General features: G+C 41.3%; 1 protein-coding gene across 5 annotated transcripts in view; it reads right to left on the bottom strand.

The window, feature by feature from the left end:
* MYRIP (myosin VIIA and Rab interacting protein) overlaps positions 1–20793 on the bottom strand; it is a 722788-nt gene that overhangs the window by 96413 nt on the left and 605582 nt on the right. For 4 of the 5 annotated variants that reach the window (XM_073630373.1, XM_073630374.1, XM_073630376.1 and 1 more), the window contains exons 9-10: positions 15439–15616; positions 9829–10481 (exon numbers count right to left, since the gene is read on the bottom strand). In XM_073630373.1, the coding sequence (XP_073486474.1) occupies positions 9829–10481; positions 15439–15616 (831 nt within the window). The remainder of the gene's footprint in view (positions 1–9828; positions 10482–15438; positions 15617–20793) is intronic. The other variant, XM_073630375.1, reaches the window with a different exon arrangement.

Raw genomic sequence — 20793 nt, 5'->3', positions numbered from 1 at the left:
CGTACATTGACACAGACAGAACAGACACAGACAGCAGGACTCAGCCCCGCCCCCCGCATTCGCGGTGTTGAATTTGCTTGACAGCAGCGGGAGCCAATGGCTGCGCAGCTATAAATCTATCCAATCACAAGACCCAAGACACTGGTTGGAGCTGGTGTGCTTGTCCCCATCACTGGAAACACCGGTTTTAGCTAAGTAAAAGAGGGGCTCTGGGGGGCTGCTGCATCACAGGAGGTTTTTCACCTTAATGTATAGAATGCATTAAGGTGAAAAATCTCGAGGGTTTACAACCCCTTTAAGCATGAGATTTCCGTCCATAATTGCCATATATAAAATTAATTGTACCCATATTCTTATCAAAATCCGGTCAAATGTGTTTTTTGCAGGGTAGTTCAATTCCTATCACCTGACAACCAGGACATGCAGTTCTGGGCGCCAGGCAAGAATTTTTTTTATTTAAATTTTTTTACATTTAGCCCTTCAGGCAGCAAGGTTTAGAGCCGACAGTCGGCTCTCTTGTAAAAGCAATCCAAGCAGCTAGCTAGTCACTTAATCACTTTTACAAGCAGTGGGAGGGCACGTCCCTCCCCTCCCACTGCCTTTAGTGAGCTGTCCTGACACTCGATCAACCAGCCAGTACTTCCACTGGCTGATCACAGAGGCAGACAAAGACCAGAACAGCTCTGTCCACCTCTATGATATAGGAAACATGAAGCGATTAGCATACATTACTTCCAGTCTCCCCGGCATCGCTTTTAAAAATGGAAAGTATTTGATCACACTGATTTTGGTGGGATCAAATGCTTTTAAGGGCAGAGCAGAGATCTGGGATCTCCATAAAGAGTATCTGATTCTACCTATTATTGTTACATGGCATGTTTATATTCTTTGTGACAGCAATAAAAGTGATAAAAAAAATTAATTTAAAGCGACAGTGTAAAAGAAAATGAAATAATGAATAAAAAAATTTAAAGCACCCCCATCCCGCATGCTCATGCGCAAAGTTAAATGCACGCGTCGGTGCTGCACATATGCAAGCAACGATCAACTCACACATCTGAGGTATCACTACGAATATCAGATCACGGACAGTAATTCTAGCACTGGACCTCCTGTGTAAATCCAAAGTGGTAACCTGTAAAGGCTTTTTAAAGCGTTCCCTATGGCTAATAACATGTACGTCGTTTGTTACCGTTACACCGGCATGCGCAATTTTAAAGCATGACATGTTTGGTATCTGTTTAATCTGTGTAACATTAACTTTTAAATTTCTATCAAAAATATGGTTATATATTGTGTTTTTTTTATTAAAATTAAAAAAGTATAATTGTTCCCAAGAAACTGCATTTGAAAAACTGCTGTGCAAAAATACCATGTGACATAAACAAATGTAACACCTAGCAATTTAATCTCTAGTGCCTCTGCTTTAAAAAAAAAAATTCGCAACCGGAGGGTTCTAAGAAACTTTCCAGCAAAAAATAAAAAATGTAAAGTTTAGGTCGCCATAAAACCCCTTTTGTTTTCAAAAGCCACAGACATTCCTAAAAGCACCTCTACCTAATAAACATCAACCCTTCATATTTTCCATCCTGGTAAAAAATGATTTTCAATTGTAATGAGGGACAATCAAAAATTGTGTAATTATGATATTCTCCCCATAATCTCCTTGTAGAAAAACAATTATACCCATATTCTGATCAGAAATTGGTTAACTATATTCCTAGATATGTTTAACCATGACATTGCACCCATGAAGAAAATAATGATGTGCGTATTCTTATTCTGAATCGATCTAGGGATGTCTCCCATATCAATAGGTCAGGGTGAACCAAATTTCTTCGATCCCCCTGTATTCTACAAAAGGTAACAATCAAGCTCCAGAAAAAGCTCCAGTCAACATAATATCGACTCCCAGTGGTGTGTGGGGCAAAGTCTCGCTGCACACGGCATGTGAATGGTAGGACACTCTATCTCCGTAGCTCCTTTGGTCAGCATGGTCTTGGGTAGTATGTAAGATTTCGGTAATGTAGTGGGTAGGGGTAATAGAACTCCTGTATATCAAGTGGCTGAGGTTAGTGTTCTGTACTCACATTGCAGGAGCTTGTTGTGTATGGCGTGGAATGTACCATGCCCATAAGTGGGTAGTTCCGAGTAGAGTTCCATGTAATTTTGGGGAACAGTACAGTTATGCGATTCTAGGAACAAAAGGGGGAATTGCACTAGACGTGACTGTGAGTACAAAAAAGACTAAACTGTATACCTGGGACTTGGTCATTCGGCTCTTTCAGGGATGGCACGGCGCTCCAACCAGGAAATAACTTCTTCCGGATCCTCGAAGAATATCGCGCGGCCGTCATGTTCCACTCTGAGGCGGGCGGGGAAGAGCATGGAATATTTATAATGTTGCTTCCTCAGCCTGCGTTTGGCCTCCATAAAGTTCTGGCGGCGACGTTGTACCCATGCTGAGAAGTCTGGGAAGATGGCCACTTTAACATTTCCCACTGGGATGTTGCCTTTCTCCCTTGCCATTCTCAGAGCTGCATCCCGGTCTTTATAGTTAAGGAGTTTAGCTATAAATGTCAGGGAGAAGGCTTCTCTACCATAGGTGGTTATTAGGAGTTGTTCTAAGAACGTGGTAGTGTCCTTTCCTTCAGTCCCCTCTGGCAGGCCTATAAGGCGTAAATTACATCTTCTCAGCCTGTTCTCCATGTCATCTTGCTTGGTGAGGAGTTGGTGTATTTGCTGTTGCATGTGGTCTGAGGATGTCTGTAGGGGTGGAATGGCGTCCTCCACTGTGCTCAGCCTGGTCTCTGTCTCCTTCACCCGGTCTCTGAGCTTTTGGAAGTCTTGCCTAATAAGGGAAATGTCCATCTTTACTTCCTCAATTTGCGCTGTAAGGGAAGATCTGCATAAAGTGCTTCAAGCAGTCTGTCAGTGTCTGTCACCGTTCGTTCTCCCCCCCTACCTTCTCAGGAGCGCCATTTTCCTCCATGTCCTCCTTTTCCTGTCTGCGGTACTGTTCAAGTTTTACCGCTGCCGCTTTCTGCGATTTTGATGGTGAAATACCTCAGGGATCTGGGGTGTCTTTATAGAAGTTATCAATGCTGCGTGGAGTAATCCTGTAGGCCGCAGGGTCTGAACACAGCTCCGGCCGGAGGTTTGGGTGTACCAAGATGGCCGCCGGCTCCAGGAGTAGGCCGAAGCCGGGGACTTTCCTGAATGTGACAGCTGCCGCGCGGGAGATCGCTGCTCCGTTCGGGCGGCCGTGGAGCTGAAGGCCGTTGGGGGTTAGTTAGGGTGTGAGGAGAGACCCCAGGTAAGTATTCTAGTGGATGTTGGATGGTTTGTCCAGTGCAGGATGATGTATTTAAGGAGTACACACGTCCTACTCCATGCTGCGCAGGCGACGCCCCCCGGGTATTCTTATTAAATATGTTCATTGTTAGGTGTAAACATGATATAATCCCCCTAAAAAACAATAACTATACCCATATTTCTATGAGAAACAGGTCAAATGTATTACATAGGATGTGTAGCTATGATATTCAGCCCCAAATCCCCATGTAGAACAATATTTATACCTGTTTTCCTATCAGAAATAGGTTAAATATGTTCCTAGGTATGTTAAACTACAATATTCCATCCACAATCCCCATGTAGAAAAATAATTATATACAAATTCTTAAAAGAAATAGGTTAAATATGTTCCTAGGTATGTTTAACTACAATATTCCACCCATAATCCCTATTTAGAAACATAATTATATGCATATTCTTATCAGAAATGGGTTAAATATGTTCCTATGTATGTTTAACTACAATATTCCACCCATAATCCCCATATAGAAAAGTAATTATATGCATATTATTATCAGTAATGGGTTAAATAATATTCCTATGTATGTTTAACTACAATATTCCACGCATAATCCCCATGTAGAAAAATAATTATATGCATATTATTATCAGTAATGGGTTAAATATGTTCATTGTCAGGTGTTAACATGATATTCCTCCCCTTTCATGACTAAGCCTATTTTTGAAATTTGGTGTTTACAAGTTAAAATCCGTATTTTTTGCTAGAAAATTACTTAGAACCCCCAAACATTATATATATTTTTTTAGCAGAGAATCTAGAGAATAAAATGGTGATTGTTGCAATATTTTTTATCACACGGTATTTGTGCAGCGGTGTTTTAAACGCAAATTTTTGGAAAAGTGACACTTTCATGAATTTTAAAAAATCCAAACAGTAAAGTTACCCCAATTTTTTTATATAATGTGAAAGATGATGTTACACCGAGTAAATAGATATCAAACATGTCACCCTTTATAATTGCACGCACTCGTGGAATGGCGACGAACTACGGTACCTTTGAATTTCCATAGGCGACGCTTTAAAAATTTTTTACGGTTACCAGGTTTGAGCTACAGAGGAGGTCTAGGGCTGGAATTATTGCTCTCGCTCTGACGATCGCGGCGATACCTCACATGTGTGGTTTGAACACCGTTTACATATGCGGGCGCGACTTCCGTATGCGTTTTCTTCGCTGCGCGAACTCGCGGGGACAGGGGCACTTTAAAAATTTTTTTTTTTTTTTATTTATTTTATTTATTTTTGTACTTTATAAATTGTGTTTAAAATTTTTTATTTTTTTTTTACTTTTATTGCTGTCACAAGCAATGTAAACATCCCTTGTGACAGTAATATGTGGTGACAGGTACTCTTTATGGAGGGATGGGGGGTCTAAAAGACCCCCCATCCCTCCTTTACACTTCAAAGTATTCAGATCGCCGAAAACGGCGATTCTGAATACTGTGTACTTTTTTAAATTCGGCGCCATTGGCAGCCGAGTAAACAGGAAGTGACGTCATGACGTCGCTTCCGCATTTACAACAAGAAGGCTGGAACTAAGCCGCTCGCAGCTTCGTTCCAGTCCGCCCCCAGCCGCCGAAGGCAGCCGAACGGACACCGGGCCTCCCGATCGCACGGGAGGCCCGGTAACAGCGGCGGGAGGGGGGTGATGTCCCCTCCCGCTCCTCCGGTATAACAGCCGAGCGGCTTTTAGCCGCATCGGTTGTTATACACGGATAGCCGATCGCCCGCTGTAAACAACGGTACCGGGATGATGCCTGCAGCTGTGGGCATCATCCCGGTATAACCCCGGAAAGCCGAGTACGCATATCTGCGTACGGTCGGCGGGAAGGGGTTAAACCCCATGAGAAATAATAATTCTACCCATATTCCCATCAAAAATAGGTCAAATGCAATTTTTCCATTAGCAAGTGAACAGTTAAACATGCGTCTTGCAACATTGTATCAAGCACTGCAGGAAAGAATAACATATTTTGAGAAACAATATATATTATAATATATATATATATATATGTGTGTGTGTGTCTCAGTATTGCAGCCAATAATCTAATCATTCCATCATCCCAATATGCAGTTTAGTACGTCCCTATTTTTCCCCCTGCAGAGCAGTGCAGCTCATTAGAATGCAGTCCTTCCCTCGCAGAAAACCTGTAGTCATCTAAACGGCCTGCCTAGTTCTGCTGGCTTTTCCATCACCAACTTATGTGTATACCTTCTGAAGCTTCTGCTGTATCTAAGGTGTGGCACCAGTAATACTAAACTAAAGGTCATGGATTTGAGTTTACAGCATCTCCCAAATCCCTAAAAACATTTTTAAAGAACTTTTCGCTAATGTTCTAACTGGTACCAAAGTGTATTATGACCATTAGGTCTGTCTCAGACTCACCTATCAATCTGTCCATCTGATTTGAGATATACCAAACTGAAATCCCAACATGTAGTCTTAGATTAGCTTATCTATCTATCTAAAATTTATAGTCCACCTACCACCAGCACTTGTCTTTGATCACTACACGCTCCTATTCTCATTGCAGCACTCATTAGCCTGGTTGCCAAAGTAAATCTTCTGCATCTACTGCATCTACTTCTCCCAAATACCAAGCCAGCACATGTAATAGTATATTTCAGTCCAGAAATAGCATTCCGTTTCCCTTTCCACGGTTGTAACTTTATCCCAGCTACCTGAGATTGGATCAAGGTCCATCTCCACAAATATTTTAACCAACCCCATCCAGAACCTATTTATTCAGCAACAAACTATTCTTGAAGTTTTTTATCCTTCTCAGTGTTGCAAGTTGTTCATTTAACTCAGAATTGGCAATGTGTTCCTACCTAGCACAGCAGTATTTCCACTTTAATTGCTGTTTCAAGAGATTATGCATTGCACAAACAGAAACTGATGCTTTCACTAAGGCAATTTACAGGACTTACTGTAACAAATAAGGGTAGTAACGCTGCTGTACATTTTAATTTTTTTTTCTTCTATCTAAAAATCTGTAAACTGAATTTAGACAAAGAGAGATAACCACACACTTGTGCAAAAAGAAAAACAAAAAAAAATTAAGCTGCAAACACATAAGAGAAAGCATCCCTTCCAGTGAACAGAAATATAAAATATTGTTGCGCTACACCCAAATACATTTAAACATGAGTGAACTGTGATACAATTATTATATTATACACAGAAAGATCTCTTAAAGCCCACAAAAAGTCCAAATAGTTAAGTCCAATATAACTGTAATAAAGTGCTCCTTAAAGCGGAGCTCCACCCAAAAGGGAAAGCTCCGCATTGTTTGTTTCTTTCCCCCTCTTCGCTGCCACATTTGGCACCTTTTGAGGCAGGGGTACCTGTTTTTGACAGGTACTCGTCACCATTTCCTGGAGACCTCACCACGGTGAGGTCCCTCGGAAGTTCGGTCCCCCTCCTCCTTTCCTTGCGCATGTGCAGTAGGGAACCGGCTGTGAAGTCGCAAGTTCCCTTACAACAAATGGTGGTGGGAGCACCTGAGAGCTGATGGGGTGCTGACATCGTGGGATCCCTGGACATTTAAGTGCCCTAATATTAAAAGTCAGCAGCTACAGTATTTGTAGCTGCTGACTTTAAATTTTTTGGTGGGGTGGGGCTGGAGCTACACTTTAAGTAGATTCAACACCAAAATAGTTTCACCAGCAGCCACCATCATCTGGAATGTGATAAGGTGCTTGCTTACCAGATTTCCATGACCCTCTTTTTTCAAGAGAAGTCATGTAACATATGGGATCACTCCAGAGCCGCTACTCTACTTCCCCTAACGTTCTCTTATTACCTGGGATTCTACCACTAGGCCAACCAACCAAAACTTTAAAGAGAGATATTCATGTAAAAAAAGAAATAAAGCCCCTCTCCATAGTGCAATAGAAACTAAAAACATATTTATTGAAAAGGTAAATACACTCACAATAGCATAAAAAACATGCACATGTAAAAAAAGGCCAGCATGGACCTCTGGTTCTGGGAATGCGATGATGTCAGCACGAGGTTTCACCCAACGCAATTCATCTTTAAAAGACATCTTCCAAGGGCTACGGTAAAATATCTCTGGAATTCTGGTTGGTTTGCCTAGTGGAAGAATCCCAGGTCGGGATCCACCCAGAAGGACTGGCATCTGGCTCAGCCCAGGACCAGATTTACATCTCAGGAACCTGTAGGTAGAGAATTCTGAAGCCCCTCCCCCCTCCAAAAAAAAAAGTATAAACAACCTTTTTCGTCCTTCATAAATTACCGCAAAGGTTCAGTAAAAACACACTAAAGTGCGTTTTAGGGCAAACAAACGCAATAAACTACCCACATGTTTGGTAAGATATAAAAGATGGGGTTGCACCAAGTAAATAGATACCCAACATGTTAAACTTCAAATTTATATGCGCCCATAAAATGGCAACATACTTCAGCACCCTATATTTTCTATAGGTGACATTTCAAAGGCCCCAATAGGTCATCAGTTTAGAGTTACAGAGGAGGTCTTGTGCTAAAATGATTGCTATTACTCTGACGTGCGTGGCATTATGTAACAGGTTTATCCTAATCAACGCTTTCAAGTGTAGGCACCCCCGATGCATACATTCATACGAGCGTGTGGGGGTGGGGGGGCCTAAAAAAAAAATTTGGGGGGATTTTATGTGCTTGGGTGTAACTATATTTTTTTTTTGCTTAACTTTTTTTCTTCATCACATAGGGGACAAAACCAAGTGTGTGTGGAAGCAATCGGGCAGCAGCACAACTGCCTGAATGCTTTCACCTGTGTCTGCCTGTCAATTTTAAACATAATCCCTGTGGCTGCAGCCACCAGATTGTGTGTGAAACACCCCACTGTCAGATCTGCATGACGTACGATCCTGGCAGCAAAAGAAGAAAAAAACAACTCATACTGACAGGCGCCCCTCTAGGAAGGATGCCTGTAGGCACTTGCCTACAGTGCCTAGTGGAAAATCCGGCCCTGGCTCAGCCTCTCAGTGATCCGCCGGCAATGTAAAGAAGGTAGAACTCTGTCCTGTCAGCGGGGAGGTGCTGGATTTTGTTTCCCTGCAAAGCAGGGGATAAAATCCAGCACTTCCCTTTGTACTGCTTTCACTTAGTACACACAAAAACACTGGTTAGGCACACATTTAACCTTTTGCTAGTCCTAGATGTTTAACCCCTTCCCAGCCAGTGTCATTAGTACAGTGCATATTTTTAGCACTGATCCCTGTATTAGTGTCACTGGTTCCCACAAAGTGTCAAAAGTGTCAGTTAGTGTCAGTTTGTCCACTGCAATATCGCAGTCTCACTATAAGTCGCTGATCGTCACCATTACTGTTATAAACAAATAAAGAAATTCTAGTATATATCCCATAGTTTGTAGACGCTATAACTTTTGCACAAACCAATCAATATACACTTATTGGGATTATTTTTTACTAAAAAATGGTAGCAGAATACATATTGGCCTAAATTTATGAAGAAATTCGATTTTTTAAATTTTTTTTTTATTGGATATGTTTTATAGCACAAAGTAAAAAATATTGTTTTGTTTTTTTCAAAATTGTCGATCTTTTTTTGTTTATAGCGAAAAAATAAAATACCCAGAGGTGACCACCAAAAGAAAGCTCTATTTGTCTGAAAAAAAATACATAATATGTAGTTTATGTACAGCATTGCATGAACGCACAATTGTCAAAGCGGTTGTAAACCGCTGCATTTTTTTTTCCTTACCTGCAAGGCAAAGGCATAATGTACTAGTATGCATCACATACTAGCACATTATGTGAAACTTACCTCAAAACAAAGCCTTCCAGAGAAGCAATGTCATCACTGGAGACAGCGTCCATCTTCACCTGGTCTTCCTTTTGGGTTCGCGGACTCCGGCTCTGTGACTGTCCGGAGCCACAATAACATCACTCCTGCGCATAATTTTTTTTTTTTCTTTTTTAGCAAAACACATCTACGTGGTCTTTTATTAAACTCTCCAGTATCTTCCCAACTATAGAAGTTAAACTAATAGGTCTGTAGTTACTCAGTAAAGACTTTGGGCCCCCTTTTTAAATATAAGCACCACACTGGCCAATGGTCGTTGTTCAATTAAGCTTTGACAATAAAACCTGTAAGATGATTGGTTACCATGCTGAGCTGTACCAGATTTTGCACAATCCGGTTTTGGTAAATCTCCCCCACTGTGTCTGAAAGAGAAACTATGTCTTGTAGCCTGCTTTGTCCAAAGCCGATCCCCTTCTGTGCATACCATATGGTAGAAAGAAACAAAGATTCTGAATGGGTGCTTTGTGTAACACAAGACTGTCCAATACAATCATTTACTCAGATACATTGAATAAACCCATAAATAGTCAATGGAGGGTTATCGTTACTACTAATAAATTAATGAAAACTGAAAATGTCATTAGTACATACTTTTTGTTAAATTGTAAAAGAAAAATACCTTATTGGTGCCCAGAGTGGTCCTTTTTTGTACTCTTGCTGCGTTATTACTCCCCTCTCCCATCTCTTCAAGGGCTACTTTGCTCTTTCTCCATCTTCTTGATCTTTTTTCAACATCAGCAGTTTTTTCAGGTTCGCTGCTGTCTGAATATTCCATACTAATAGACTGAGGATTAAAATTAATATCCATCTTTCCATACATGTGTTCTTTATGGGTCTGCTCACTAGGAACTTTTCTACTTGGCCTAAGAGACTTAGCGGACAACCTATTCTCCTTCAAAGAGTTCACGGATGAGGTTTCTGAGTCAGAATACATTGTTTCGGTATTTGTAAACAATCCAGATGATGGGGAAGTTACAGACTGATAATACTCATTGCCACATGCCCATTCGGTGTTATACTGAGAGTCTGTGTAACAAGAATCTTCTGACAACTGTCTTGTTCTCCGTCGGTAGGCATTGAGTGCTAAACTCCAGTCCACTTCTTCATCACTATCCGAACCCATCTCATCATAGGCTGAGACTACACTTGACTCATTCTCTAAAGATTTGAACACTTGACTCTTTGGTTGAGCAAGCAATCTTGGTGGAGGCAATGTTATACTTTGTAGCGCTACCCAATTCCCGTCTGAACTCTGCAGAACTGGAGATGGGCCTATAGAAAAAAAAAACAAAACATTGGCTCTCTTTAAGCGTTACGTAAAACTTAGTACTGTATGCACCTAACATGAAATAATATATCTGAGTAGCTCAGCTTTAATTTACACATTTGTTATCCAGGCGCTCTCTTTCAACTGCATATAACCAGAGTACTCTATTTGTGGATAGCATTTAAGTAAGCAAAAACTGCTGCTAAAGGCCTGCATATACCAGGCCAACTATCCTGCAGATCAAACCTAATCTAATAGCCAGGATTGTTGGAGGATTTGTGTGATGAATCTATGTTTTTGTGTTTACTGTTACTGGCTATATTGGGTTAAAGTCAGACATCTTGATGTTCCGTCAAAAACTCAAAATAATAATAATAAAATCTATTACTTCCCCATGTAAATTCACAACACACAGTACACCAAAACACAGTTTGATTGCCCTAGATGTTTAACCCCTTCCCAGCCAGTGCCATTAGTACAGTGATAGTGCATATTTTTAGCACTGATTACTGTATTAGTGTCACTGGTTCCCAAAAAGTGTCAGTTATGCCGTGTACACACGAGCGGACTTCTCGTCAGACTGAACCTCAAAGGACTTTTAGACAACGGAGTTCAGACGCAACGGACTTGCCTACACACGATCACACCAAAGTCCGACTGATTCGAACGTGATGACGTACGACTGGACTAGAACAAGGAAGTTCATAACCAGTAGCCAATGGCTGCCCTATTGTCGTTTTTGGTCCATCGGGACTAGCTTACAGATGAATGGATTTTTCAATAGGATTCGAGTCCATCGGAAAGATTTGTAACATGTTCTATTTCTAAAGTCCATCACATTTTTCAACAGAAAAGGTCCGATGAAGCCCACACACAATTGAATTGGAACGAATCCGTCAGACCTTTGCTGTCGAAAAGTCCGGTTGTGTGTACACGGCATTAGTATCCAAATGTCCGCCGCAATATCGCAGTCCTGCTATAAGTCGCTGATTGCCGCCATTACTAGTAAAAAAATAAAAAAATAAAAATTCCAGTATATTTCCCATAGTTTGTAGACACTATAATTTTTGCGCACACCAATCAATATACGCTTAATGGGATTTTTTTTTTACCAAACACAAGTAGCAGAATACATATTGGCCTAAATTTATCAATACATTTGTTTTTTTTACATTTTTTATTGGATATGTTTGATAGCAGAAAGTAAAAAATATTGTTTTTCTTTTCAAAATTGGTTGGTCTTTTTTTGTTTATACCGCAAAAAATAAAAAGCGCAGAGGTGTTCAAATACCACCAATGGGAAATTTTTTTGTTTGGGTACAGTTTCAAATGACTGCACAATTGTCAATTAAAGTAACGCAGTGCCATATTGCAAAAAATGGCCTGGTCATGGGGGGGGTAATACTTCCAGAGATCAAGTGGTTAATTTGTTCATATAAATAAACCTAAGGAGATCACTATCTTCAAGAGTGTCGCTAAACTCATCCTGCCAGTTCAGTTGATTGGATGAAAAAAAGAAATAAGTCAACCCCCCAGCGCACCCATGTGACAGCATCTGGACTTGTGGTGGGGAAGGTAAATGGGGCTACTAATGCCCCGTGCACACGGTCGGAATTTCTGACAGAAAAAGTCCGATGGGAGCTTTTGGTCGGATATTCCGACCGTGCGTATGCCCCATCGATCTTTTTCTGTCGGCATTTCTGACGGACTTAGATAGAGAACATGTTCTAAATTTTTCCGTCGGAAATGCCGACGGAGGTTATCCCGTTGGCAAGTCCAACCGTGTGTATACGGCATTACTGTTCTAACTTGTCCCTCTTTCTTATGACTAGTAAAGTACAGATTCCAATGTTAGATCTTTAGTGCAGAAACCCTTAACCCAACTAAAATCCAGCTTGTACTGGTCTGACTTCAACATTAACATTGGAAGTTGTAATAAATCTGTATTCTATTTGTAGAAAAATGTTACGAGGACCATATAAGATGGAACAGTTACACCACCTTGTGGCACAGTTATGTAGAAATATTACTTGGAACAAGGACTGTGGCATGCTTAGCTATACCTCCGTAAGACCACTCCAACTGTTCATGCCAACACCTTACAGTATTGCATTTGTTCTTTCTTGGGGCATCCTAGGCTTCTTTTTACATTTCCTCTTTTAGTTTTCATGAGTATAAAGGTATCTACTGAGATAAATAACTTAAGCTAAAATTTACACACAAGTAAGCAATGTCTTATGCCTTAAATGCTAAGTTCACCTTTTGTAAAGATAAATTTAATAATAACAAATGCACATTATTTTGTATGTAAAACATGTACATTTATTATTTTTTTCCATGGAGTCTGCAAAGCATTGTACCCCTAATCAGTAGATTGGGAGTGTACTGTCAGACTCCTGCAGACACTCCTGACAGCTTCTACCCGTACCTCCATACGGGCACACAGGTACTGCAATAACTGTCAATGAACTACAGGGGTGCTGATGAATGCCCTGGTAGTTCATTGAGAACTACCAGCTGTCTGCCATTATGGCAGATTGGTCTGGTAGTTCATTCATGCACTATCCCTGTGAATGAATGACATGGCTGTGTGGGCAAGCACCGCACAGACCCACTGTTTTTAAATTGTGACAGCGGGTGCGAGGGGAGGATTCCCTGCCTGCTGTCACAGTGGGGGTTGGGGGTGGGGTGCAAGGCTGCTGCATTAGTAACAAGTTACACCCTGAATACGAGTGTAAAGGGTTACTAAAGATGTACTTATCCTTTAAACGAAAGCCCTTTCTAATGTTTTAGTGGGTTAAATCATGTCTCATCTCATCATGCCCACAATGCTTTGGGGTTTAATTGTCATGTATCAAAGGTATATTAGAGAAATAAAATAAGAACAGACATAAAACATCATTTTTGAAAACATATAAATTTAAAGCTAAACTCTAAGGAATAAAAAAATTGTTACCCTTGCAGTGGGCCCCCCTCCGCACTGTAAGGGTTAACGGCTTGTTGTTCCCAGGTGATAATGAATAAGGTAGCCAGCTCAGCAGCCAGCATTTTATTTGTACGCCATACCAGACACCTAATTAGACTAATAGAATGTCCACCGATAAACAACCTTTTCAATCTGGTAAGATACATCTCTACCCAACAATATCCACCATTTTGCAGACTATTAGCTATGTTTTTCCCATCATTCATTGGCCAATAGGCAATGGCACAAGCAGAAGTTCTAAGGGGACACTACAGTAATGGTATCAGTGCATCTAAGTACACTATAAATATCCAAGCATATTACTGCCATGGGATGCACTAGGGGTCCAAGCCCACCTTTCTCTTGTTTTTTTATTTTTATTTATCTATGTTTATTTTTGTATGCTTAGATCAGATTTGCCTGCTGGTTTATAATATCATCCTAATTGACCACTCCCATCTAAGGGGAGTGCCCGGGCTCTCAAGGTGTGTGTATTTGGCATTGTACTTGGCAGTCCTGCATTGTACATGATAACCTCAGAGAGGTGAGCAACAGGCAGCAAAAAGAACAGGCTTTAGGAAAGAGGAGCATAGAGGAAGGCTGTGGGAAAGAAGAATAAGATAAGTACAATAATATCTCAGATTGCGAGTAACGCGGTTCACGAGCGTTTCGCAATACGAGCTAATATTTATTTTAAATCCTGACTCAGTTTTCGAGCGTTGTCTTGCAAAATGAGCAGGATTCAAGCCTTTGGGGTGTGCAGTACTGCACTTGGCCAGAGGTGCGGGGGCACCAGTGACACTTGGAGCTGTTCAGAGCCGCTGGGAAACACTCCGTTCCCGAGTGTCTCTAAACCTTACCGAGTGCATCCGAGCGGCTCCGAGTGCTTTTCGCGTGCTTCCGAATGTCTCAGGCGCCCCCCCCCCCACCTCTGGTTACATGCCGTACTACATACATGCACGGATTATCTGAGTTCCATTATTTCCTACGGGGAAACTCGCTTTGATATACGAGTACTTTGGATTACAAGCCTTCTTCTGGAACACATTATGCTCGTAATTCAAGGTACCATTGTGTATCACCTTTTTCTTCAACCCTAGTCAAAATGAGTAGTTAACTCTTGTAATGTGGAGGAGGACCCACTGCAGAGGTAACTTTTACGTCGATTTACGTCGGCATAATGGCACTGGTGGGCAAAAGGGCGTACAGGTACGTCCCCTTTAAGAAACGGTGCTGTGGGCACATGTGCCCGCCGCGGTCTCCATGACCGTGACCGTGGGTCCCGCGGACTCAATGTCCACCAGGTGCCCACGATCGTTTCGCGGAGAGGTAGAACGGGGAGATGCTTTTGTAAACAAAGCATTTCCCCGTTCTGCCTAGTGACGGGGCAGAGATCACTGCTCTCTGTCATTGGGAGCAGTGATCGCTGTCATGTGAGGTGTAGCCGATCTATCTGCCATAATGTCGCAGTCCCGATAAAAATCGCAGATCGCCACCATTACTAGTAAGAAAAAAATAAAATGCCATAAAACTATCCCCTATTTTGTAGACTCTATAAATTTTGCGCAAACCAATCAATATATGTTTATTGCGATTTTTTTTTTTAACCAAAAATATGTAGAAGAATACATATCGGCCTAAACTGAGGAAAAAAATTGTGTTTTTATATATTTTTGGGGGATATTTATTATAGCAAAAAGTAAAAAATATTGCGTTTTTTTTCAAAATTGTTGCTCTTTTATTGTTTATAGTGCAAAAAATAAAAACCGCTGAGGTGATCAAATACCACCAAAAGAAAGCTCTATTCGTGGGAAAAAAAGGATGTCAGTTTTGTTTGGGTACAATGTTGCACGACCGCGCAAATGTCAGTTAAAGCGACGCAGTGCCAAATCGCAAAAAGTGCTCTGGTCAGGAAGAGGGTATATCCTTCCGGGGCTGAAGTGGTTAAAAGAGCAAAACCTGTAAATGTATTGAGAACACAGACAAACATGAATTACTTGAATCATATAGACTGTCCACACTTTTCCAGCTTGGCAATGTTGAAGGTCTGTGTTCTTTCAGTCTTCTCTTGTGACTCCTTTGCGTCTGACACCGTGATTCTGGGGTACTGGATTTTCCTACTGTGTTGCTACTTGCTACATCTTCATTCATCAAGGAAAAGGCTGAATGGGATCTCTAGTGAAAAAAAGTGAAACTTAAAGTGAGACAACAAAAAAGATTTTAAACAGAAACAAGAGACAACATACTGCTGAAGGGATTGAACTAAAAAAAAAAAAAAATTGCCTAGGGCTTGTGTTGATTGTAGGTGCGATCTTTAACAGTAAACAAACACATATTCACAGAATGAATGATAACCTTGAATAACCACAATGAATAATAAAAATAATCAAGCATGTGACCATAAAAAATATATATTTTTAACCCCCAAAAATAGATGTGCTGCTGTTTCATAAAATTATAAGAACATCAATGTGATCACAACATAAACAGTGCCATCCCCTTATTAAACTCAGGAAATCTCTAAACCAGTGTCCATTTAAAATTGATAAATCCATGCAACAAGACTCTTTCAGAGTGAAAACACACAAAAGTCTCCAAATCATGATCCTCTCTTCACAAAACTTGCTTCCTCAAACTTCCGAGTGCAATTCTTGTGAATGCCTAATCCATCACCCCATTTCCACTTGGTATGCACAGCTCACCAGATATTAAGGGCCTTTTATTGCAGAAGGCCAAACACGCTCATGTGACAGTGTTGTTATTATCTAGACCACCACGATCATCTGCATTAGGTCTTCAAACACCAGCAGGATCATTGATATAAGCAGAAGAGTAGAAGGCTATTGAGTGCTAAGGGGTTAACCTATATGAAGCGGGTTGGACACTGGGTGCTGAGGGGTTAACATACCTGCCTGGGGGCTAAGGAGATAATGCACATAGACTGAGAAATGGGCAATGAGGGGTTATCACATATGCCTGGTTCCAGTGGGACCAGACACTGTGGAATAAGGCACCTGAGCTGGGGGCTTGGTCATTAAGGGGTTGTGAATGTTTCTATTCTAGGGACGGGATACTGAGGGGTTAATATACACACACTGAATAATAAGCACTAAGGGGTTGATGCACGTGCTCTTGAACCACATCACATACACTGCAGACACTGAAGAGTAAACTTGGCCATAGATGGACAGAAATTGATCCGGTTCATCAGGGACCGAACAAATTTCGATCAGTGTGTGGCCTTCCCTGTTCAACACAATTCAATTGTTTAATCAACTTCTGTCAAAGGGACATGCTGGAAAACTTTTGTCATTCAGCTGCAGGCACTGATCCGTGTATTCCGACAACGGCAAGTCCTGCTGCCAAAATACATTGTGCCAGCAGGTTGGATTCCTCCAACCGCCTTGCTTGTGTGGATGGAGGAATCTGTCAGTTTTATTTTTCATTCAGCCTCAAGACTGAACAAAAAAAACAAACATCCATCTATGGCCTGCACATAAACTATAGACTGGTCATGAATGGGTTAATACACATACTCTACCAGTGTAAAATCGGATAGAGAGCTTTGTGTACTGAAGATACATTCTGCTGCTGCTATCAATACTAAGGAACAATATGTGTGTGCTGGGGGCAGGATACAGGGGGAGACAAATGTTTCCTAACATGGCCACACAGAAACTCACTTCTGCAGAGGGGGTAAGGATCAGCGACTGCTGATAAAGAGTACTAAACCTCCAGACTGTGTGTCTGACAGGGTCGAATCTAGCTGGGGGTGCTTTGCATACTAAAAAAATGATAAATAACCAACTGCTAGCATAATTTATCAAATACAATGAACTAGGTTATGACAATGAACATGGACATGTGTCCGCAGTATGTAACGCACTGTGCAGAGGGCAGGAGTAAGTATTGCAGAGGTCAGTAGTATGTAATGCACTGTGCGGGGGTCAGATCTGGATGGAATTTTTCTTCTCGGAATGTATAGGGAGCTGACTGTTTTGTACAGATGACTGGGACCCCTTTGAGTACAGTGTCCTGTCCTGATTGGAGAACATGCCAGTAGTGGAAGAAGTGGTGTCAGCATTATCTGAAGCAGCCATTCAGATTGCAGCTGTCACCTGGAAACACAACAACTTCTGATTAGTTGCTGGGAAACCATCAGTGTGTCAGTGTGTCCCCAGTGTACACAGAGGAGGATTGCTACTATTACTGTCTGTGTGCACTGAGAACATGCACTTTTCTTTACAGGGATCAGTGCACATTCCATGATGAGCAGTGCTGCACTCGGTTGACACTCCATAAGAATTAGTGCTGTGCAGATAGGGAGAGGCAGAGCATAAAAGAGTCTCTGAACTGAACTGCCCACAGGCATTCATTATCCGGCTCACCTGCTGACCCAGTGTGTTACGAGTGTATTGCCTGATTCCCCTATCAGTGGTCCTGGCTGTGCTGTGCTTGAAGTGCAGCCAACGTACTGGAGTGACAGATATGGGCATGCTGGGTCTCGGTCCACACACCTTCTCTTCACACTGCCCTAGCATTTAGAACAGCTGCAGCAGCCCTCCTGCGTGCGCAGTGCAGTAGAGGTCTAGGACGTGCTGAAGCTGTTCTGATGGCTGTCAAAGTTATTTACTCTGTGTACAGAGCAGGGCTTTTTTTTTCAGAGGAGCAGGAACTCAACTATACCCCCACTGCACCCCCCCCCCCCCCTTTCAGCTGGCGACCCAGTGAAAGAGTCTTATTTAGGCATTTTTAAATACCAGTGGTGTGTTATGCACAGAGTGCAGTGGTCAGGAGTGCACTGCATATAGAATGTAGAGTTCAGGGGTGTGCTACGCATAGCGTGCAAGGTTCAGGACTGTGCTACGTACAGAGTGCCAAGCTCAGGAATGAACTATGTACAGGGTGCAGGCTTCAGGATTCGTGCTATGTACAGGGTTCAGGGTTTAGGACTATGCTGCATACAGGGTGCAGCGTTCAGGAGTATGCTACATACAGAGTGAAGAGTTCAATTGTGCACTGCTTACAGAATGCAGGATTCAGGGGTGCACTATGCACAGAGTGCAGGGTTCAGGGCTCTTCTCCACTGCAGAAAAGAAGGTACAACTTTCAGTAGCAGTGCATGCTGTCATTACGGGCTACAGGAGCTGCTGCCACAACAAGACTGGAGCGGCTGTGTACATACCTTGTTCCCTCCACCCCTCCTCTGTTGTCATGTGCAGAGAATGGAGATCAGGTACAACACGGAGAACAAGATTTTCTGTGCACCGCCGGGAGAGGAGTGCTGTCAATTGTAAACACAGAAGCCAAGCGTCTGTGTTTATAAGTGACAGTAGTGAGTGGCAACTCAAGGAGCCAGCGCCGAAGGTGGCCCTGGTATTGAGTAGAGCTAAATGCGCCTTCTCCAGATCATCTTGCTCCCCCAAGCATCCTGGAGAGGGGGGGGGCACCACTAAAATCTGAGGGGGAGGGGGGCAGCCCACCCTAGCTCCCCCCTAGATCTGGCCCTGGTGTCTGGGCTCAGTGTGCAGTATCTATGGGGAGGACATGAATAATGCAATGTGTATGCTGAGAGTGTCACCTGCAGATTGAGGAGTCCTTGCAAGTCTATATAGGAGAAACTGGAGAGAGTGTGCTGGATGAGAGATACATGGAAAAGACCAAATGTGTCTGTGATGTAGTTGATGTGATCTCACAGTGAAAAAACAATCTCTGTGCTAGAAGGTGGATCCTAATGGGGAAAGACCAACCTGTGTACTGGAGGTGTGATCTAATTGGGGAAAGATCAACCTGTGTGCTGGAGGTGGGATCTCTCTGAGGAAAGACCAGTCTGTTGGCTGGAGATATGATCTCAGGGGGGAAAGACAAGTCGATGTGCTGGAGGTGAGATTTTACTGTGGAAAAAACTTTCTGTGTGCTTGAGGTGTAATCTCAATGGGGAATGACCAAATTGTGTGCTGCACGTGGGATGTTATTGGGGAAAGACCATTCTGTGTACTGGAGGTGTAACCTTAATAGGGAAAAACACATTTATGTGCTAGAGGTGGGGTGTAACTGGAAAAAGACCATTCTGTGTACTGGAGGTAAGAATTCAGTGGGAAAAGACCAAATTCTGTTTCTGTAATTTGTGTTTCTTAGTGTTTCATTTTTTCCAAGGGGGACCATTAGTGCCAACAAATAAATGACAATTTATTAATTTCACAAAAGTACCTGAAGGTCAGCTAATTGCCTTTTATTTGCTGTGATAAACTTTACTCAAGGTGTCTAATTGCTTTAATTACATCTTTTTTATATTTTACTTTTTTTTTTATCACTACTTTTTACCCATACTTTTTTTAAGCAGGGCAATTGCAAAAAAGCAATTACTTCACACATTTTCATATATAACTTCCATAGTTTGTCCTTTGTTTTGATGACTGTCCTTGTTCAGTTCTTGGCAATCTTGTTTCTCAAAACAAGTGGTGATCCCTGGATTATGTCTAGAGGCACAGCCCAGTTTGACATTATTGTGTCCAGCACACTTATGAACTTCAAAAGTAGTAATACACAGTTCAAATCTTTAAATGATACAACTGTTGCTGTAATAGACACAGTTAAATTACAATTTTTTTCAAATCGGACCTTGAAATCAATAAGTATGTTCTGGTATTCCTATTTATAAAAAAATGTGTAAAAATCGTTTTTGCTCATAGTGATTAAATTCCTTGTTTTATCTTCCTAAAAATTCCTAAAATACACAGCGATGATGTTCACTATATGGACTTATTTATAAAGCAATGCATGTTACATTCTTTAAAATATTCCCAGGTGGTACTTATTCCTGTAATTAAAACACATGCATCTGGATGATTCACCCGCAGTGAATATTTTTGTGAATGTCACATTCACTGCTTTATAAATATGTATATCAGTATATCATTCCTGCTTTCTTTTCATCATGTTTAAATAAATACATTATATATATATATATATATATATATATATATTTTTTTTTTTTTTTTTTTTTTTTCTATGTAGATCTATATCTATATATATTTTCCCATTTTCCCTAGGACTTATTGTATATATTAGACAATATATACTGTACAGTATGTTAACAAAAATCCATGTAGTTTTAAATAACAGTCTGTAGGTGGCAATATTTGTCCAACTAAGAATTGCTGTAGCTTTCTGAACAATTCTGCACCGTTGTGCTTTTTCACTTGGTCTCCTATTAGGAAAAATACAACGGTAAAATGAAAATTCCTTTACACCTTTAGCAACTCAATTTCTTTTAGTGGTTTTAGTTTTGGCTCTCCATCACGATTCCCTGTAAAACTTATCAGCTGACAGTTTGCCATTCATTGTACAAC

This window comes from Aquarana catesbeiana, linkage group LG05 (assembly GCF_042186555.1).
Source record: "Aquarana catesbeiana isolate 2022-GZ linkage group LG05, ASM4218655v1, whole genome shotgun sequence".
Classification (NCBI taxonomy): domain Eukaryota; kingdom Metazoa; phylum Chordata; class Amphibia; order Anura; family Ranidae; genus Aquarana; species Aquarana catesbeiana.
The sequence above is the reverse complement of the archived record's forward strand: the minus strand, read 5'-3'. Positions and strand labels throughout refer to the sequence as shown.